The sequence below is a fragment of the Oryctolagus cuniculus genome, chromosome 7 (genome assembly GCF_964237555.1).
Source record: "Oryctolagus cuniculus chromosome 7, mOryCun1.1, whole genome shotgun sequence".
NCBI classification, from domain to species: Eukaryota; Metazoa; Chordata; class Mammalia; order Lagomorpha; family Leporidae; genus Oryctolagus; species Oryctolagus cuniculus.
This window is the reverse complement of record NC_091438.1, coordinates 94,772,399-94,793,262: the sequence shown is the minus strand read 5'-3', so window position 1 is coordinate 94,793,262 and position 20,864 is coordinate 94,772,399. Positions and strand designations below refer to the sequence as shown.

General features: G+C 38.4%; 2 protein-coding genes across 4 annotated transcripts in view; one reads left to right on the top strand and one right to left on the bottom strand.

The window, feature by feature from the left end:
• The window catches only part of ST6GALNAC5 (ST6 N-acetylgalactosaminide alpha-2,6-sialyltransferase 5), a 215,630-nt gene extending 208,263 nt beyond the window's left edge, over positions 1-7,367 (top strand). For both annotated transcript variants that reach the window (XM_070078237.1, XM_002715552.5), the window contains one exon: positions 1,047-7,367. In XM_070078237.1, coding sequence (XP_069934338.1) covers positions 1,047-1,278 — 232 coding nt within the window. In that variant the 3' untranslated portion in view covers positions 1,279-7,367. The remainder of the gene's footprint in view (positions 1-1,046) is intronic.
• Positions 7,368-7,488: 121 nt separating this feature from the next.
• Positions 7,489-20,864, bottom strand: part of PIGK (phosphatidylinositol glycan anchor biosynthesis class K) — a 184,559-nt gene continuing 171,183 nt past the window's right edge. For both annotated transcript variants that reach the window (XR_011390649.1, XM_051856346.2), the window contains one exon: positions 7,489-17,123. Coding sequence is in view for 1 of the 2 variants with exons in the window: in XM_051856346.2 (XP_051712306.1) it covers positions 17,100-17,123 (24 nt within the window). In the remaining variant the exon portion in view is untranslated. The remainder of the gene's footprint in view (positions 17,124-20,864) is intronic.

Genomic DNA, 20,864 nt, shown 5'->3' with positions numbered 1-20,864 from the left:
CAAAAGATTTTGTAGCAAAATGAACTGATCTTTTAATTCCATTTTCCGTGAACTTCTTGGGGAATTCATTTACACATAAACCATTTAGAGCAATAAGAGAAAAACAGAAGTGTCTGACTTGATATCTTCCTTGTTCCTCCATGAGATCAAATTAAGAAATCTATTTCCCAGACTTGGATGAGAAAATGTCTTTAGAAGCTTGCTGTTTAGCTGCTGAGCCCATTTAAATCATTTTCAGTAACAAGAAATTCCAAAATTTTTTTTATTGAGTATCTACCAGGTGATATTCCAGAAATACAACAAATCTCTCCCCTCATGAACAGTCAATAAATAAATGAACAAAAATAGCAATTTTGGAGAGCAGTTAATGCTATAAAGAAAAGAAAGATGTGATGAAGTGAAAGGAGTAGGTGTCAGGAACAGCCTCTTGTGAGGGATATACATCTGAGTTTATTCCCAGTGATGAGGAGAGAACTCATGCAGAGAATGTTCCCAACAGTGCAAAGGACCTGAAGCAAATGACCAGAAAGACAGATATGGCCAGGGCATAGTGAACAAGTAAGGTGAATTAGGAGACTCTGGAGAATAGCCAGTTCATGGAGCGTCTTGTATGCCTTGCTCTCTGTATAACCAGAAGCCTCTGCAGGGTTTGAGGGGTTGAAGTGGAGGAGGGGCATGATATGGTTGTTCTTTGTAAATACCTTTATAGCTGCTGGTGTAAACAGACTGTAAGGGGGCAAGAGTGGAAGTAGGAACTCCAGTGGTACTTTAGTGATATGTTATGTCTCCATCCTGGAAGCCTGACTACCCACAACACAGATTTAATCTCTTTGTTTGAGACTGAGGGTCATTGCATTTATTTAACAACCCCAAAACCTCTCTACTTGTTTATTGCTTAAACATCAGAAAAACCATTTCCTGAAATTCATTTAACTAGAAAGTATGATTTGTGCTTATCAGCTTATTAAAGATAACATCTTACTTGAGTCAGTCAAAGGAAAAAAAATTTTTTGCTTTAATCAGTTATCTCGTTTTTCCTCCTACAGGGATCCCAATCACCTCTCTGTCCCTTATCATTATTATGAGCCTTTTGGACCTGATGAATGTACAATGTATCTCTCCCATGAGCGAGGACGGAAGGGCAGTCATCACCGCTTTATCACAGAGAAGAGAGTCTTTAAGAACTGGGCACGGACATTCAATATCCACTTTTTTCAGCCAGACTGGAAACCAGAACCACTTGCTATAAATCATCCTGAAAATAAACCTGCGTTCTGAGAAATGAGCATGCCAGGCTGTAATCTCAGATACCCACTGTACCAGACACAGGGGTGCTGGACTTCCTGATCCACCAGACAGGAACAGGTAGCAAAAAACAGTTTCAATCCTCTAGTACCATGGACAGATGCCTATGTCCCAGGACTACAGGCAGTACAGTTGGTTTAAAGGGAAAATACCAGAATTAATCCATCCTAATGAGTGTTGCCTCTTTGAAAGGGGCTACCTTAGGCGCTCAACACTCATTTCACTGATGCTGCCCTGGCTAAAAACATTTTGGATCACTTTAAGTATTGCCTTTGAAACCGAAACATGAGCAACTCAACAAGAATAATCACATTCCTTTATAAAAATACCATGTCAAAAGACATTTTTCTATCCAGTTGTATTCTAACCTGATCTGTAACCTTTGTCATCTGTTGGACTCTGTATGTGTGATTTGTACAAAGCAATCTGAAAATATGGACTTGATTTCTGAAGAGCACATCTCCACTAACTTTCATAAAGCAAATGTCCAATATTTATTTATTGAGAGTTTTTTAGTGCACTCTAGGCCAGTATTTTTATAGATTATGATTCTGTGGTGATTTATTCTTCCTAACTCTTTAATCCTGAATGATTTTTGAAAATGGCCTAGAATTGGATTGATGAGTTACTGTGTTCACAATACTCATTGTTAGCATGCACTTGGTATTTGACTTGGAAATGTTGTCTTGCATTCTTTGAACACCTAGGCTTCAGGCAAATTGCTTGTTCATAGTAAGAATAGCTACAACATTTTCTAATGTGCAGAACTGCTCCAAAAAGACAAAATTGAAAACCAAAAACTGTGTTATTAAAACAAAAACATGCTAACAAGATAAAACTTAAAGAGAGTTTTCTTGAATAATAGGTGATGTAAGTAGCTTCTTGAATGCCTTAGTTTCTCCTCTTCAGTAGGGTGATATCACCCTACCAGATGACCTCTAAGGTTTTATTCTGAATCTACAATTCTATGAGCCTCCTGTTGACCCACTTGAGAACTTTATACTTGGAAAAATCAGACTACAACAATAGTAGGAACATGGGGGGAGCATTAATATTTCCATAATGCTAGTAATCACCCTCTTGTGGTTAAAAACATACTTCTTCCTGCAATTCCATTAGCTAAAATCTATCCCCTGCTTCTCTGAAAGGACCACACATCCACATACCACAGACTTACTTCTGCGGTGTTTTCTGTCTACAAGAGGGAGGAGCTGACCTTCTGTGAAAAAAGAATACAAAGAGATTTCCTATCAGATAACTCACTTATTCTACGAACTATTTATACTCTCTGCAAATCTTCTTAGATTATATTCACTACCATTCCCTGGTCTGAAGGAATATGAAGGATTTACAGTATGCAGAGACAAGATAAATTAGTATTATAGATTTTCATTTAAAAAAGAGTCATGTACAAAAACAGTATTTTAAAAATATTATAGTGTTTTCCTTATACCAGGATTAGGAGGCATTAGTTTCTTTAATTTCAAATTTGAAGGCACCAGCAAATATTATGTATGGAATCTGACACTGTTTTATAGAACATGACCTGGCTTATGATTAAAGGTCACTCACATTACCACATCTTTCTCCTTTTAAAATTAGTAATGAGGTTCCATCCCCTTACACTAACTGGTACTCTTAATTATAGAGTGCCATTGTTGAAATACAAACACAATCCAAGTGTTCACACAGCAAAACCAAAGTTGGTATTAGGGTGATGTGGCTTGAGCTGTTAAAAGCCAGTAAAGTTGAAATGGCTGATGAAAACAAACTAGAACACAGTCTTTAAATTTTCTCCTAGTTTTTGAAGGGACTATGAATTTTTTTCCAATAATCTTAGGCAGCATGGACTCTGAATACCGTATTTTCTGAAGGTCTGCAAAGGTGTATGAATTCAGTACAATTATCTACAGACCACTTTACAGTCACTTGGGTAGATTCTATTACTCAGATGTAAATGAATCTTTTAAGAATTCTCTATTCTTGGAAATCTGTATGGACTATTTGAGACATGCAAGGATATAACTAAATATAGTTATCTAATAGTATCTCATATGTCTGTGTATTTCAGGTTTTAGGGATTTTTTTTAAATCATGATAATTCCATTTTTGGTAACTGTTCCCTCTTCAATACTCAAAAGAGTGAAAAGCAACCAAATTCTGAGAATCCTGTCTTCACTGGGAAATGTCTTACATCACATGTAGCTAGGATATGTGAGTTCACATTTTTTTAAAAAAAATGGTGGTGTAAATAATTGTAAGAAATTATTGCTTGGATAGATGCTTTATCACAGCATGAAGGGAAATGCCTAGAATTCTGATAGATTGTGCTGATGGACATGGTTGTGGGCAATTGAATTCTTGTCTTGCTACTATCATTTCATGACTGTCAGTCTTAACATCATTCAACACCATTCAATATAAACTCTGATATAAAAGATGACTACAAAACCACATTTACAGACCTCACCAACTTCACTGGATAGGATTGTGTTTGAAGCCCAAGTCACACACTCCTGCAACATACCTTTTTCTTCTCTCTCCAGCTGTGTCATGAGCTCCCTCCTAGCTTTTAAGACCAAGGTAATACAATCCCACAGCTGGTCGATCCATGGCTTCTGTTATTTCAACGCAAGAACATTTGGCAGAGGCCATTACAATAGATAGCCATTATGGGCAAAGATACAGGGATTCACAAACACAATCAATCACTGCAAATGGCCCATAAAAAGAGGAATCTCACATTTAATATTCTACAGTAAATATTCACCCAAGAAAACATACATTAAAAGAACATTAGGAGGTAAATATTCAGCGTGCTGCATGGGGATTTAGCTATGTGATTTCCATTACTGTTAATGGGTATTTGGCAACTAAGTCCCTGTGCCTCGCTAACCCTGGTGTGTACTCCTAAGGGCTAGACATAAAACTAGAGCACTTCTGAAATGTCCAACATGCTAAGATTTCAGCATTAGATGTTTTCTTGAAAAGCAAACAAATATAACAGAGTATTGAACCTAAAAGAGAAATTCATGTGGTTTCTCAGAATCCCTAGGTTACTACCACATTTGTGTTTTGGAATCTTTAGGTTATTACCACATTTGTTTATCAGATACCTTCCAACTTAAATTGCTCTTGCTCTGCAGTTCTCTCCATCCCTGATCTACCTGAATTACGTTAGAATGAAGGGAAATTATCTCATTTGAAATAAACTCCCCCTTGAAAAGTTAAAATGATTCATTTATAAGCTAATGAATGCTAGCTGAATAGTGGAAGGGAAAGTAGAAATTTTGTTAGGATGAAGGCAGTGCTAGTTAAATGCACTTGTACCTGTTTAGTACCTGTCCAAATATTTGCCCCTGTAGAGTGGCGTCATTTTAGGAGTCTATCCTGGGTTCAGAGTGGTGATTCCAAATGTCAAGTAGACCTACCCTGAGAGAGTCTGTGCCACATTCTCATTTGACAGTGTTAGGAAAAGATGCAATAATGCAACACACGACATATTTCATAACTGGCTCAATCATTCCTCTCATCCTCACATCTCTCTTGGGACCCATTCCGTCTGAGTTGTCATTCTTTTGTCTACACCAGCAGTCTTTGTGGTTGTTAAGGTCTTCCTCCTAGGTTTCTTAGCTAGAGAACTATCTGGGGAACAGATAGAGTAATGACTGCCAGAGTAATGACTGTCATAGATGGGAGGCATACATCTGGCAACAAACAAGGTACTTCAGAAATACCCTCCTTGTTTTCCCAAGACTGCGAGAGGAGTGTAGAGGTGGGAGTTCCAAGACATAGACTTTCAATGTTAACATTAGGGCAGTCCTGGAACTGGGACAGGAGGTCACCCTGTCTAATTGCCACCTCAAGAACTATAATGAGCTGGGAGGTGGGGGGGAAGGGGAGTAAACCATTGTCTAGGTTTTATCACATGCCAGAAGATACTTTGGCATGGAAAGAGATGAGAGAGTGTCAACAAGAGTAGCCCCTCTATTCTAGCTTACTCACCCCCCACCTACTCAGGGTATTGAAATGCAAATGCAAAAAAGGCTGAAATCTTGTTGGTTTCTACTCAGTGCCCTAACATTATATGCTACCTTGGATTGTTCTTTGTCTTTGTATGTATGTGTCCTGTGAGTCTAATTAGATTGTAAGCTCCTTGAGGGCAGGGACTATTTCTCCTTTGTTTTTGTAGCCCAATACCTTGTACAGTGCCTTGCACACAATAGGCGCTCAATAAATGTCTGTTGTTGATGATGATCTCTTAATGTTGACCCACTGGATTGGTAATTGGGTGTAAAATACATTCTATAAGTACAAGAGATGCAATAGCTTATGATATAATTAAATTTTAAGTGGGTTTTTATAGGGCCAGTCTTTAATCTTATAATTTTTTAATCAACATAGCTGACCTAGATTTGGATAGAATAATGTTGCTGAATTCATTAGGTTTGCTAATGCTGGCTGTACGGAGCACACAGACAAAGTCAAGTTAACAAGCTTTATGTTTTTGCTGTTCATGCACTGGTCTTAGTTGAAATTAAATTTAGTATTGACAAATGCTACACCATCAGCAGAAGGGCAAAAAAGCAGCTCAGGCTCTGACTTTTTGATTTAACAAAAGAAGGGCTAAACTGAGACAAGGTTTAACTTAACTTAACCTTGACAGCCTCCTAAAGCTATTGGGAATCCAACTGATGGTTATTAAGGATGTATAAAAATTAAGTGCATGTTTATCTTAAGAACAAAATGAAAAAACCAAAATCCTTTTGTGCCAGTGAAACAATTAAAACTGGTTTTAAAGTTTTCAAAATATGAGGAGAAAGAATTCTTGGAAAAAGGTGTCCCTGGCAGAGTGTCCCAGGCTCCTGAATCACTACTAGCCAACACCTGGTTCTAGGGACCTCACAGCTCCAGTAAAGGTGAATTCACTGCCAGTGGCTGCCCCCGAGAGGAATCATAACCATTGCTTTCTTGGATATGTGGATTTTTTCAGAACACCTCTCATTCATTGCTGGCTCTTCCACATACTTACTTAATTGTGTGATCTTAATTTCACTTTTTAAAGCATAGGGGAAAAGCTACAAGACACTACATTAAACTGAGTTGAGTACTTATTTCTGAAGAGATAGAATTATATAGATTTTCCCATATTTTCAATACTTTTATTACAATCACAAAATGTTACTTCATAAAATATTAAAAGACATTGTAACAGGATTTCAAACAGAATTCTAGCAGGGGTGCTAGGAAAGATAGCCACATGTAACTACACTTAAAAAAATGTCTTCATTCACTACATAAGTCACCTCAAGGCTATAGTTCTTTAGCATGAGGCTAGATATTTAATTTTAAAATCAAATATAGGGGGCCAGCGCTGCGGCTCACTAGGCTAATCCTCCGCCTTGCGGCACCGGCACACCAGGTTCTAGTCCCGGTCGGGGCGCTGGATTCTGTCCCAGTTGCCCCTCTTCCAGGCCAGCTCTCTGCTGTGGCCAGGGAGTGCAGTGGAGGATGGCCCAAGTCCTTGGGCCCTGCACCCCATGGGAGTCCAGGATAAGTACCTGGCTCCTGCCATTGGATCAGCACGATGTGCTGGCAGCAGCGCGCCGGCTGCAGCGGCCATTGGAGGGTGAACCAACGGCAAAAGGAAGACCTTTCTCTCTCTCTCTCTCTCTCTCACTGTCCACTCTGCCTGTCAAAAGAAAATAATAATAATAATAAACAAAAAAAAATCAAATATAGGAAACCCATGAAAGTGAGTCAAAACCTTTGCAACTACATTTTTATCCATTGAATATCTACTGTGTTTTGCAAATAACATTCGTGACATATATACTCATATTATTTCCCCATAATCCTATTATCCTGTTATGCAAATAAGCAAACTGAGACAAAGAGAAGCTGTGCATTTGGGCCTCAGGGTGATGAAGACAAAAATGGACATACAGCATGCTTGTACCAAGCTTTCCTCTAAGTACTTTATGTGTGTAAATTCATTTACTTCTCACAACAATCCCATCAACTAGGTTATTTTTTCATTCCCCTTTTACAGATGTGAAAATTGAGGTACAAGACACTTCTGTAACGCCCCCAAGGTCTTACCACTATTAAGTGGGAAAGGCAATTAAAAACCAGTGCATCTGTGCAGTTTCTTTTGTTGGTCACCATGTTCTTATTACAGAATTGTAATCTTATAGGTAACAATTTTATTAGAATAATCACTGCATAATAATATTTGATACATACCAAACAAAATATGACAATTGTGCAAATTTTGAAGCAGACATCAAAATCTTGAAGCAGACACTATCCTTCTATTATCTTTGAATTTCTATTTATCATTCTCATGATTTCTAAATAGTTTTATTACATATAATCTATAAATACTATACTCTTTAGTTTTACATATTTGTAAACATTATAACTATTTGTACAATTGTGTAGAGTCTTCTGGAACTTGCTTTATTTAAAGACTTATTCATTTTCTTTGCATAGAGTTCTTGATTATTTTCACTCTTGTATAATGCCATTGTGTGGATACATCAAGTACTTGAGCCATCACCTGCTGTGTTCTAGGATGCACATTAGCAGGAATCTGGAATTGGAAGCAGCAGAAGATGGGCTAAGTACTAGGATCCCCGATACCCACATGAGAGACCTAGATGGAATTCCTAGTTTCTGGTTTCAGCCTGGCCCAGACATGATTGTGGTCATTTGGGGAGTGAACACACAGATGGAGGATATCTCTCTCTCTCTCTCTCTCAATCTCTCTCTCTAACTCTTGCTTTCCAATAAATAAATAAAAATAAATACAGGATAGTCCAAGACGGTGAAATAGGGAGGGAGCTTACTGCTCTAGTCTACGGGATGTTAGTTTTAAAAAAAGTAAGAGAGTCCAATCTCAGAAAATAGATAGGGAGAAAATGGCAGTGGAAACTTCAGCAAGTTAGAGGGATGCTGTGGATGTACATGGACAGTGTAGACACATAACATGAACATGGAAACAATGCAAGACCCCAGCAGCCAAGAACCTCAGCACCAGCTTTGGAGAGTGAGGTAAGACCAGACTGCAGCAGCCCAAGCCACCAGCGATAAATCTGCGAGGAGAGCCTGGCATGAGTCTGGCTTGGGGCCCTGTGGGGAACAGTGTACCTGCCAACCTAAAGGGGAAAAAGAGGGCATGTTTCTCTCTTCCTGATCACCTAGTTACTGACATCCTGTAACTAGCTGAGAGAGGCCAGGGGCCATTTTGGTCATATGTAATAGCTACATCAGCTTGTATCTGTAGCTCAGCAACTAGCCGAGAGGAGATGCTGGGAGAATTGACAGGGACTGGGTGCCCATGACTGTAGAAGCCTTGTTTGCTAGGATTGTGATAAAACTGTGGCTGTGTGAGAGGGTGCAGGATGCAGCTCGGTCTCTGGGCAGTCGCTGTGGGCAGCTCCACACACTTGGGGCTCCCTCATTGCCTGGGGAGGGCATTGCTATAGGATCTCTGCCCACACTGAGGACTACACATATCCATTGTGTGGTTCTTGTGGTGGTATGGACATATATTACACATACTGGGGCTAGCATTAAGGCATTAGTTGCCGTGGAAGAGAGGTGAGCATGAGACTACACCAACAGAGCTGACCAAACCCTTTCTTCTGATAAAATAAATAAATAAAAAATAAAATGAGGGAATTTATCATACCTAACTTGGGTATCACCTTGGATACTCCTCTCGTGCGGAGCACTAAACAGAGATTACTGGCTACAACCAGCACACACTTCTGGATGTTCACTGAAAGAGCAGAGATTTCACTAAACCACAGAGACAGTCCAAATATAAGAGCCATAACAGGGGCTAAAAAAACCCAACAAGTATCTCCACAAATGCCTAAAAATAAACACAGAAATTCAAGAAACAAGAATAAGGAGTACAACATCATGCCTCCAAAAGATCATAACAATACTTCAAAACTAGAATGTGAAGATGAAGATATTGATGAGATACTGGAAATGGAATTCAAAAAATTTATCATAGGATTACTAGAAGTAATCTGAAGCAAATCCATGAATGAATTAAAGATACTTAAGGATGTGCTACATACAGAAACACAGAAACATGGTCATCACTATGAAAGAAGATGAAGGCAGAAAATGTCACAGTAAAAGTACAAAGGAAATCCAAAGTAAAGAATAGGAATATTCATGGAAAAATGGTAGGGTCAAGTCAGTACTTATCAATAGTTAACTTGAATATAAATGGCCTCAACTTACAGTTAAAAGATGCAGACTTGCTGAATGGATTGAAAAACAAAGCCTATCTATTTGTTGCCTACAAGAAACACATCTTACCATCAAAGAGACATGCAGACTGAAAGTGAAAGGATGAAAAAGATATTCCATGCTAACAGAAACCAAAAAGAGCTGGTATAGCCATCCTAATATCAGACAAAAGAGACTTTAACACAAAAACTGTAAAAAAGAAACAAAGAAGGGCACTATGTAATGATTAAGGGATCAATTCAACAGGAAGATGTGACTTTAATAAATGTATATGCAACTAATTATAGGTCACCTGGCTATTTAAAATAAGAGTTAATGGATCTAAAGGGAGACATAGATTCAAATACAGTAGTAATGGGGGACTTCAATACTTCACTTTGGGCAGTGAACAGACAGAAAATCAGCAAGTAAACAACAGAGTTAGTCAACACTATAAACCAAATGGAACTAACAGATATCTACAGAACTTTCAATCTTGCAGTTGCAGAATACACATTCTTCTCACCAGTGCATGGAACTTTCTCCAGATTAGACCACATGCTAGGCCATAAAGCAAGTATCAGCAAATTTTTAAAAAATTGAAATCATACCACCAATATTCTCTGACCACAATGGAATGAAGCTGGAAATCAATAACTCAAGAATCTTGGAACATATGCACATACATGGAGACTGAACAACATTCACCTGAATGAACAGTGGGTCATTGAAGAAATCAAAAATTTCTGGAAATGAATGAAGACAACAATGCAACATATCAAAACTATGGGATACAGAAAAAGCAGTGTTAAGAGGAATGTTTGGAACAATTGCTGCCTTCCTCAATAAATTGGAAAGGTATCAAATAAATGAGCCATGAATGCATCTCAAGGATCTAGAAAAACAATGGCAAACCAGAACCCAAATTAATAGGAGATAAGAAATAATTAAAATTAGAGAATAAACAAAATTGAAACAAAATTTGAAAAAATCAGCAAAACAAAGAGATGGTTGTTTGAAAAAATAAACAAAATTGACCCCATTGGCTCAACTAATCAAAAAAAGACCAAAATCAATAAAATTAGAGAAGAAAAAGAAAATATAACAACAGATACCACAGAAATAAAAAGAATCATTAGGAATTACTCCAAAGACCAGAATGCCAAAAGCCTAGAAGAAATGGATAGATTCCTGAACACACAGGACTTATCAAAATTGAGTCATGAACACATAGAAAACCTAAACAGAACAATAACCAAGATGGAAATTGAAACTGTAATAAAGATCCTCCCAGAAAAAGAAAAGCCCAGGACCAGATGGCTTCACCGATTAATTCTATCAGACATTTAAAGAAGAAGTAACTCCAATTCTTCTCAAGCTATGCAAAACAATTGAAAAGGAGGGAATATTCCAAAACTCCTTAATTCCTAAACCTGAAAAAGATACAAAAGAGAAAGAGAACTACAGACCATTTACCCTGATGAACATAGACACAAAAATCCTCAACAAAATAGCCAATAGAATCCAACAACATATCTGAAAGTTCATTCAAGTGGACCAACTGGTATGCATGGATGGTTCAACATTCACAAATCAATCAATGTGATACATCACATTAACAAACTGAAGAATGAAAGCAATATGATTATTTCAATAGATGTACAGAAAGCAATTGATAAAATACAATACCCTTTTATAATGGAAAACTTAAGCAAATTGGGTATAGAAGGAACATTCCTAATACAATCAAGGCAATTTATGACAAACCTATGGCCAGCATCTTATTGAATGGGGAAAGTATGAAGCATTCCCATTAAGGTCCTGAACCAGACAAGGATGCACACTCATACCATTGTGTTCACTATAGTCCTGGAAGATTTATCCAGAGCCATTAGCAAGAAAAAGAAATAAAAAGGATACAAATTAGGAAGGAAGAAGTCAAACTATTCCTATTTGCAGATGACATGATTCTATATATAGGGGATCCAAAAGAATCCTCTAAGAGACTATTGAAACACATAAAAGAATTTGGTAAAGTAACAGGATATAAAATGAATGCACAAAAATCAATAGCCTTTGTATACAAAGACAATGTCATGGCTGAGAAAGACCTTCTTTTTCTTTTTTAAAGATTTATTTATTTGAAAGTCAGAGTTACACAGAGAGAGAAGGAGATGCAGAGAGATCCTCCATCCTCCATACACTCCCCAATTGGCCACAATGGCCGGAGCTGCACTGATCCGAAGCCAGGATCCAGGAGCTTCTTTCAGGTCTCCCACATGGATGCAGGGGCCCGAGCACTTGGGCCATCTTCTACTGCTTTCCCATGCCATAGCAGAGAGCTGAATTGGTAGAGGAGCAGCTGGGACTTGAACTGGCAACCACATGGGATGCCATCACTGCAGGTGATGGCTTTTACCCACTATGCCATAGTGCCAACCCCATGAGAAAGAACTTCTAAGATCAATCCCATTCACAACAGCTACAAAAAATCAAATATCTTGGAATAAATTTAACCAAGGACACCAAAGACCTAAACAGTGAAAATTACAAAACATTAAAGGAAGAAATATAAGAAGATACAAAAAATGGAAAAATCTTCCATGTTCATGGATTGGAAGAACCAATATCATAAAATATCCATACTAACATCATATGTTCTCCCTGATCAGTGACAACTGACCAACCACAAAAAAAAAGGAAACCTGTTGAAGTGAAAGGGACACTATGAGAAACAGTGACTTGATCAGCCCTGTCTGTTGATGTACAATTTAATACTTTATCCCTTTTAGTATTTTTTTGTTCTAGTTAATACTATTGGTTGAACTCTGTAATTAACACACATTTATTCTTTGGTGTTGAAATTTAACTGAAAAGTGATCCCTGTTAAATATAAGAGTGGGAATAAGAGAGGGAGGAGATGTACAATTTGGGACATGCTCAATCGGACTTGCACCAAATGGTGGAGTTAGAAATGTGCCAGGGGATTCCAATACAATCCCATAAGACTGCATGTACCAACGCCATCTCACTAGTCCAAGTGATCAATTTCAGTTCACAATTGATCACACTGATAGGTCTAAGAGTCAAAGGGATCACACAAACAAGACTAGTGTCTGCGAATACTAACTGATAGAATAAAAAAGGGAGAGAACGATCCAACATGGGAAGTGGGATACACAGCAGACTCGTAGAATGGCAGATGTCCTAAACAGCACTCTGGCCTCAGAATCAGCCCTTAAGGCATTCGGATCTGGCTGAAGAGCCCATGAGAGTACTTTAGGCATGGAAATCCAAGACACTCTGAAAAAAAAAAAAAAAAAAAAAAACAACAAAAACCACCTAATGAAAGATCTCTGTGAGTGAGATCCCAGTAGAAAGAATGGGCCATCAAAGGAGGAGGTACCTTGCTCTGAAGGGTGGAGAGAACTTCCACTTTGACTATGACCTTGTCTAAATAAGATCGAAGTCAGCGATCTCAAGAGGCTTCCATACCCTTGGGAACTCATGACTAGAGCCTAGGGAGATTTCTGACGCCATAAACAAGAGTGTCAAATTGTTAAGTCAACAACAGGAGTCACTGTGTACTTACTCCTCATGTCGGATCTCTGTCCTTAATGTGTTTCCAATGTGAATTAATGCTATAACTAGTACTGAAACAGTATTTTACACTTTATGTTCTGTGTGTTGCAGACTGATGAAATCTTTACTTAATATATACTAAATGGATCTTCAGTATATAAAGATAATTGAAAATGAATCTTGATGTGAATGGAATGGGAGAGGGAGTGGGAGATGGGAGGGGTGTGGGTAGGAGGGAAGTTATGGGGGGGGAGCCATTGTAATCCATAAACTGTACTTTGGAAAATTATATTTGCTAAATAAAAGTTCAAAAAAAATCCATACTAACAAAAGCAATTTACAGATTCTATATAATACCAATCAAAATACCAAGTACATTCTTCTCAGTTACAGAAAAAAACTGATGCTGAAATTATTATGAACAAATAGGAGACCCAAAATTGCTAAAGCAATCTTATACAACAAAAACAAAGCTGGAAGCATCACAATACCAGATTTCAAGACATAGCACAGGGAAGTTATAAATCAAAGAAGAAGATACCTTTCTCTGAAGGGAGGAGAGAACTTCCACTTTGACTATGACACTGTCAGAATAAGATCAAAGTCAGCAAACTCAAAAGGCTTCCATAGCCTTGGGAACTCATGTGGGATCTGTCCTTAATGTGTTGTCCAATGTGAATTAATGCTATAACTAGTACTGAAACAGTATTTTACACTTTGTGTTTCTGTGTGGGTGCAAACTGATGAAATCTTTACTTAATATATACTAAATGGATCTTCAGTATATAAAGATAATTGAAAATGAATCTTGATGTGAATGGAATGGGAGAGGGAGCAGGAGATGGGAGGGGTGCGAGTTGGAGGGACGTTATTGTGGGGGGAAGCCATTGTAATCCATAAACTGTACTTTGGAAATTTATATTTACTAAATAAAAGTTTAAAAAAACAGCCTGGTACTAACACAAAAACAGACTTTTAGACCAATGGAAGATAATAGAAACTCCAGAAATCAATCTATGCATCTACAACCAACTTATCTTTGACACAGTAGCTAAAACCAATACCTGGAGCAAGGACAGTCTCTTCAACAAATAGTGTTGGGAAAACTGATCTCCACATGCAGAAGTATGAAGCAAGACTCCTGCCATACACCTTACACAAAAATCCACTCAACGTTGATCAAAGACCTAAATCTATGACCTGATACCATCAAATTATTAGAGAACATTGGAGAAACCCTGCAAGACATTGGCACAGGCAAAGAGTTCTTGGAAAAGACCCCAGAAGCACAGGCAATCAAAACCATAATTGACAAATGGGATTACATCAAATTGAAAAGCCTCTGCACTGCAAAAGAAACACTCAGGAAAGTGAAAAGGCAACTGATAGAATGGGAGAGAGTATTTGCAAACTATTCAGCTGATAAAGGATTAATATCTAGAATTTATAAAGAGCTCAAGAAACTCTACAACAACAAAACAAACAACCCACTTAAGAAATGGGCTAAATGACTTGAACAAGCATGTTTCAAAATAGGAAATGCAACATATACATAAAAAAATGCTTAGGATCACTAGACACCATGGAAATGCAAATAAAAACCACAATGAGGGTTCTCCTCATGCCAGTTAGAATGGCTTTCATACAGAAATCAACAAACAACAAAAGCTGGTGAAGAAACGAGGAAAAAGATACTCTAACCCACTGTTGGTGAGAATACAAACTTCTACGGCTACTGTGGAAGACAATATAGAGATACCTCAGAAATCTGAATATAGACCTAGGATATGACTCAGCCATCCCACTCTTGCGAATTTACCAAAGGAAATGAAATCAGCATATGAGTTATCTATATGCCTATGTTTATTGCAGCTCAGCAATAGTTAAGATACGGAATCAAACTAAATGTCCATCAACTGAATACTGGATAAACAAATTGTGGGATATGTACACCATGGAGAATACTACACAGTGGTAAGAAAAAAAAAACTGAAATCCTAAATCCTGTCATTTGCAACAAAATGGATGAAACTAGAAACATCATACTTGGTGAAATAAACCAGTCCCAAAGGACAAGTCCCATATGTTCTCCCTGATTTGTGATAACTCATAAAGTACCTAAATGTAATCTATAGAATTTCAATTAACATCTCAAGATGTGATGACTTTATACAGCCCTTGTCCTGACTGCTAAGGAACAGGTTTTTTTTTTTCCTCATATTATTTTTTGAACTCTTACTTAGTGTGGGGTTAGTCTTATGTGTATAAAATGCATTGAAAATAGATCTTAGTAAAAAATAAGTATAGGAATAGGAGAGGGAACAAGAAGAAGGATGTGAGTGCAGGAGAGAGGGAAGGTAGGGTAGGAAGAATCACTATGTTCCTAAATTTGTATTTATGAAATGCATAAAGTGTATATAGGTAACTAAAAGGTTTCTGGGTAAAATAAATAAATAAATAAATATTTTACTATAAAATATATAAATAAATATTGTTTTAAAAAGAGGCTGGGATTACATATCCAATATAAAATAACTATAGTGGGATATTAAAAATATTTTACATGGATTTTCAAATCAGCAAGTTTTCTTATCATCCACTACAGTGGATGATAGCATCTTATGAAGTCTGTGCTACTGTAACAAACGGCCATAAGTTGGGAGGTTTAAACAAGCATTTCTTACAGTTTTAGAGACTGGGATGTCCAAGATCACTGTTTAAAAGGGACCAACTTCTTTTCTGAACCTTCGTGTTGTGTACAGCAGAATGATCTTATGTCTCCTCCTTTTACAATATTATTAATCTGGGGCCAGCTCTGTGGCATAGCAAGTAAAGCAGCTGTCTGTGGTGCCAGCATCCCATTTGGGTGCTGGTTCTATTCCAGGCTACTCCACTTCTGATCCAGCTCCCTGCTAATGTGCCTGGGAATGCAGCCAGGATGGCCCAAGTGCTTGGGCCCCTACACCCACATAGGAAACCCAGATGAAATTTCTGGCTCTGCCTGGCCCAGCCCTGGCCATTGTGGCCATTTTGGGAGTGAACCAGCAGATGAAAGACCTCTCTCTCTGTTTCTCCCTTTCTGAGCACTTTTTTTTTTATTATTATTTGACAGAGTTAGTGAGAGACAGAAAGAAAGTTCTTCCTTCCATTGGTTCATCCCCCATATGGCCACCACGGCTGGAGCTATGCTGATCCGAAGCCAGGAGCCAGGTACTTCTTCCTGGTCTCTGATGCTGGTGCAGGTGCCCAAGAACTTGGGCCATCCTCCACTGCCTTCCTGGGCCACAGCGGAGAGCTGGACTGGAAGAGGAGCAACCGGGACTAGAGCCCGGCGCCCATATAAGATGCTGGCACCGCAGGTAGAGGATTAACCAAGTGAGCCACGGCACTGGCCTCTGTTTCTCCCTTTTGAACCCTGCCTTTGGGGCGGGGAAGGGGAAGAGTATTAATCACATTCATGAGGGCTCCACTTTCAGGGCCTAATTACCACCTGAAGGCTTTATTTGCCAATACCATCGGACTGGGGAACAGGCTTCAACACAGGAATAGGAGGGGTTCAGAGACACACAGACCTTCAGCCCATAGCAGCATCTGCCTGTACTCCTATAGACCAGATCACATCAATTTCAGAACACAGCCTAAATAAAACTCAACAGTTATGTACATTCAACTTAATGATATCAGTATCTGCTTGCTAAAGTCACTTTAATTCTGTCATTTCTAACAATATTGCATCCCTTATTGTTTATGCCAAACATGAAGTACATAAGTGTATTATTAGAAGATGGCATTGCAGCTAAGGCTTTCCGATATTAATAGAAAGCTGGTAATTTGGATGTGACTTGTCCACCTGGTGCTTGTTGCTGGGATTCACAGCAGATTTCACCATTTCTTTTTCATGGATGCAGAGGAAGACTTTTTCAGTCATGTTACTGCGATGCAAACATTCTCTGTCTCTATCATCCCCATGGCCTGTCACCAACCTAAAAAAGAAAACCAAGTTAGCACACACTGAACGCTGTATTCCTTCTCTTAAGTTCTCCGTCAAACATAGAATGCTCCAAGCCCTTTCTCATGACGCTGGGCTCATTGAGAGCCTGCCTTTGCCCTGCAGTTCTCTGCTATGGTTCTCAGCTTCCTCTTCTCTGCATCAGACCATGTCCTTTCACCTCTTTGGCCAACACACCTGCCTCCTTCCTTCCCTGGATTTCAAGAGACATATGAGTCTTTCTTTTAACTTCCTTGGCATTTTTAACAAGGAATAAGATGAGACAAGGCACTGAAGTGGGCGCGTGCCTGCTTGCTTGTGTGTTTGCTTTTATGACTTGCTTTACTTTTTAAAAAAATTTTTAAATAAATTGTATGTATTTATAGAGTTCCATGTTATGTTTCAATATACACACATACACATTGTAGAGTGTACAATCAGAGTAAATATACCCATATCCTCCTTTAACATTTCTTTATAGGGCATAAACATTCAAAATCTTGTATTCTAACTTTTTTCTTTATATATGAGAATATACAATGCATCAACATTATGCATAGTCACCTTACTTTGGGAGAGAACTCCAGAACTTCTTACTCTTAGCTAGCCATAACTTAGTACCTGTTAGTCAACATTTTCCTATTCTTCTCTCTCCAGCCTCTGGTTACCACAAATGAGCTTTTTACATCTATGATTTACCTTTTTTTAGGCTCCACATGTGAGGAAGATCACATGATATATGTCTTTCTGTGCTCGCTTATTTCACTTAACATAAGGACTTCCAGTTCCATTCAAGTTGCTGCAAATGGCAAGATTTCATTCTCTGTTGCTGAGCAGTATCCCATTATTTGCATGTTTTCTTCATTCACTCATTAGTGAATGGAAAAGTTGTTTCCATTTCTTAACTATTGTGATGAATCTTGCCTCAATAAACATTAGAATACAGATGTCTCTTTACAGACTAATTTCATATCCCTTGGATATATACCCTGTAGTGAGACTGTTGAGTCATGTGGCTGTTCTAGTCTTAAGTTTTTGAGGAATCTCCATACTGTTCTCCACAAATGCTGTACTAATTTATATTCCCACCAAGAACATCGCAAGGCTCTCTCTTCTCCACATCCTTGTCAGCAATTGTTATCATTTATCTTTTTGAAAACAGTCCATATAACTGGAATGAGGTGATATCTCATTGTGATTTGGATTTGTGGATTTGTTGGCCATTCCTATGGTTTTGTCTGGGAAATATCTGTTTAAATCTACTTCCCATTTTAAATTGAATTATTCGGGTTTTTTTTTCAATTGAGTTACTTGAGCTCCATATATATTCTGGCTATTAATCCCTTATCAGATGTATAACTTGAAAATATTTTCCCTTTTCCTGTGGTCTCTGCACTCTGTTGATTGTTTCCTTTGCTATATAAAAGCTCTTTAATTTGATGAAATCCCATGCCCTGACTGTTCACTCTCAGTACCTGTCCTTCTTTGAGGTTGTAATCAGGTATGGGCTTGATGGTTATGAAATAGCCCACCCACCTACAGGCCCTCCAAGAGAATAGAGCTACTCTTTTGTATAAAATATCTAAGAGCAGGCATTTGATGCAGCAGTTAAGTCATGGCCTAGGACATCCACATCCCATATTGAAGTTCCTGGGTTGAGTCCCAGCTCTGCTTCCAATTCAGCTTCCTGCTAATGCTCACCATGGGAGGCAGTTGGCGATTGCTCAAGTGCTTGGGTCCCTGCCACCCACAAGGAAGACCAGGATTGAGTTCTAGGCTCCTGGATTTGGTCTGGCCCAGTCCTGGCTATTGTGAGCATTTGGGGAATGAATCAGCAGAGGGAAGATGTGTGTGTGTATGTGTGTGTTTTTCTGTCTATGCCTTCCAAACTAATTAATCAATTAAATTATTTTTTTAACTTTTATTTAATGAATATAAATTTCCAAAGTATGATTTATGGATTACAATGGCTTCCCCCACATACCGTCCCTCCCACCCACAACCCTCCCCTTTCCCACTCCCTCTCCCCTTCCATTCACATCAAGATTCATTTTCGATTATCTTAATATACAGAAGATCAGCTTAGTATACATTAAGTAAGGATTTCAACAGTTTGCTCCCACACAGAAATATAAAGTGAAAAATAATAGATGATTTTTTTTAAATGATGATGAAATCAGAGCAGACCTATTGTCATGTTTAATCCCAGTGAGAGTCAAGTTGGGAGTTGATAATTTCTTTCTTTCTTTCTTTTTTTTTTTTTTTTACAGAGGATCAGTTTAGTATACATTAAGTAAAGATTTCAACAGTTTGCACCCCCATAGAAACACAAAGTGAAATATATTGTTTGAGTACTCGTTATAGCATTAAATCTCAATGTACAGCACATTAAGGACAGAGATCCTACATGAGGAGTAAGTGCACAGTGACTCCTGTTGTTGACTTCACCAATTGACACTCCTGTCTATGGCATCAGTAGTCTCCCTATGCTTCAGTCATGAGTTTCCAAGGCTATGGAAGCCCTCTGAGTTCTCCGATTCTTATCTTGTTTAGACAAGGTCATAGTCAAAGTGGAGGTTCTCTCCTCCCTTCAGAGAAAGGTACCTCCTTCTTTGAAGACCTGTTCTTTCCACTGGGATCTCACTCGCAGAGATCTTTTGCCAGAGTGTCTTGGCTTTCCATGCCTGAAATACTCTCATGGGCTAATTAATCAATTAAATTATTAAAAAAAAGTATACCTAGAAAAGGAGGTACATCCATCCAGGTTCACTCACAAGGTGAAAGAAGACCTATATAGAGTTTACTGGCAAGAGATTTTTGCCCACCATATATCACATATCACATCAAGGCTTTAGTCCTCAGAAGATGTTTTGGCTTACTGCCAAGTATTCTCAGCACAGAGAGTACTGTCAAGAGCAGTAGGTCTCACTGAGGAGGCTGAAAATTGAAGGTAAGCAGAGAGAAGTGAGCAGGGACAGAGGAGGGAAACTACAGGGGTGGGGAAGACAGCTTGGATGTGTAACTAGGAACATAGCCTGTGGTGAAATACACCTTGAATCTCAAGTTGAAGGGTATGGACTTGGCAATGTTAGCAGTGTATCACTGAAGTTCATTAAGCATGGACGTAGTGAATAAATGAATGACTTACAGAGCTCTAGAAAGAGTAAAAACTTTTTCTTCTGATAAAAGTTTTCCTTTAAAGAAAGACATCAAAATCACATTAAATGTCAATGTTTCAATTTCTACAACATTACTCCTTTTTCTCAGTATAACTATCAGTGTAAACTTGTATTCTTACTGTCATACATCATTTACCATACATTTGTCATCATTCTTGCCAGATACGTGTGTATGTGTGTGCCTGTGTGTGTACAGTTTATTCTATCTATAATGGTTTCTTCATCAAGCAAATGGAAAAACTGTAAGGATGACTGATACATAAAATGAAGTAGTGGCATCACTGTGAGCAGCAAAGAGCCCCAGTTCTCAAATCTGATCCAACTCTGAAAACAGAGTCCAGCGAGCAGAGAAGGTGACATCCATGTACACTAGTGGAGCAAACAGACCTGTGAGCCACAACTTCTCCCAGGCTGCCCTCCACGCCCTTCCTGGCTGAGTGCCTCTTGAGGATTTCCATAGAACTAGCATCCTTCCTATCATTACTATCATACAGCATTATTGTAAGAATTAAACAACACCAGGGCCGGCACTGTGGCGTAGCGGATAAAGCCATTGC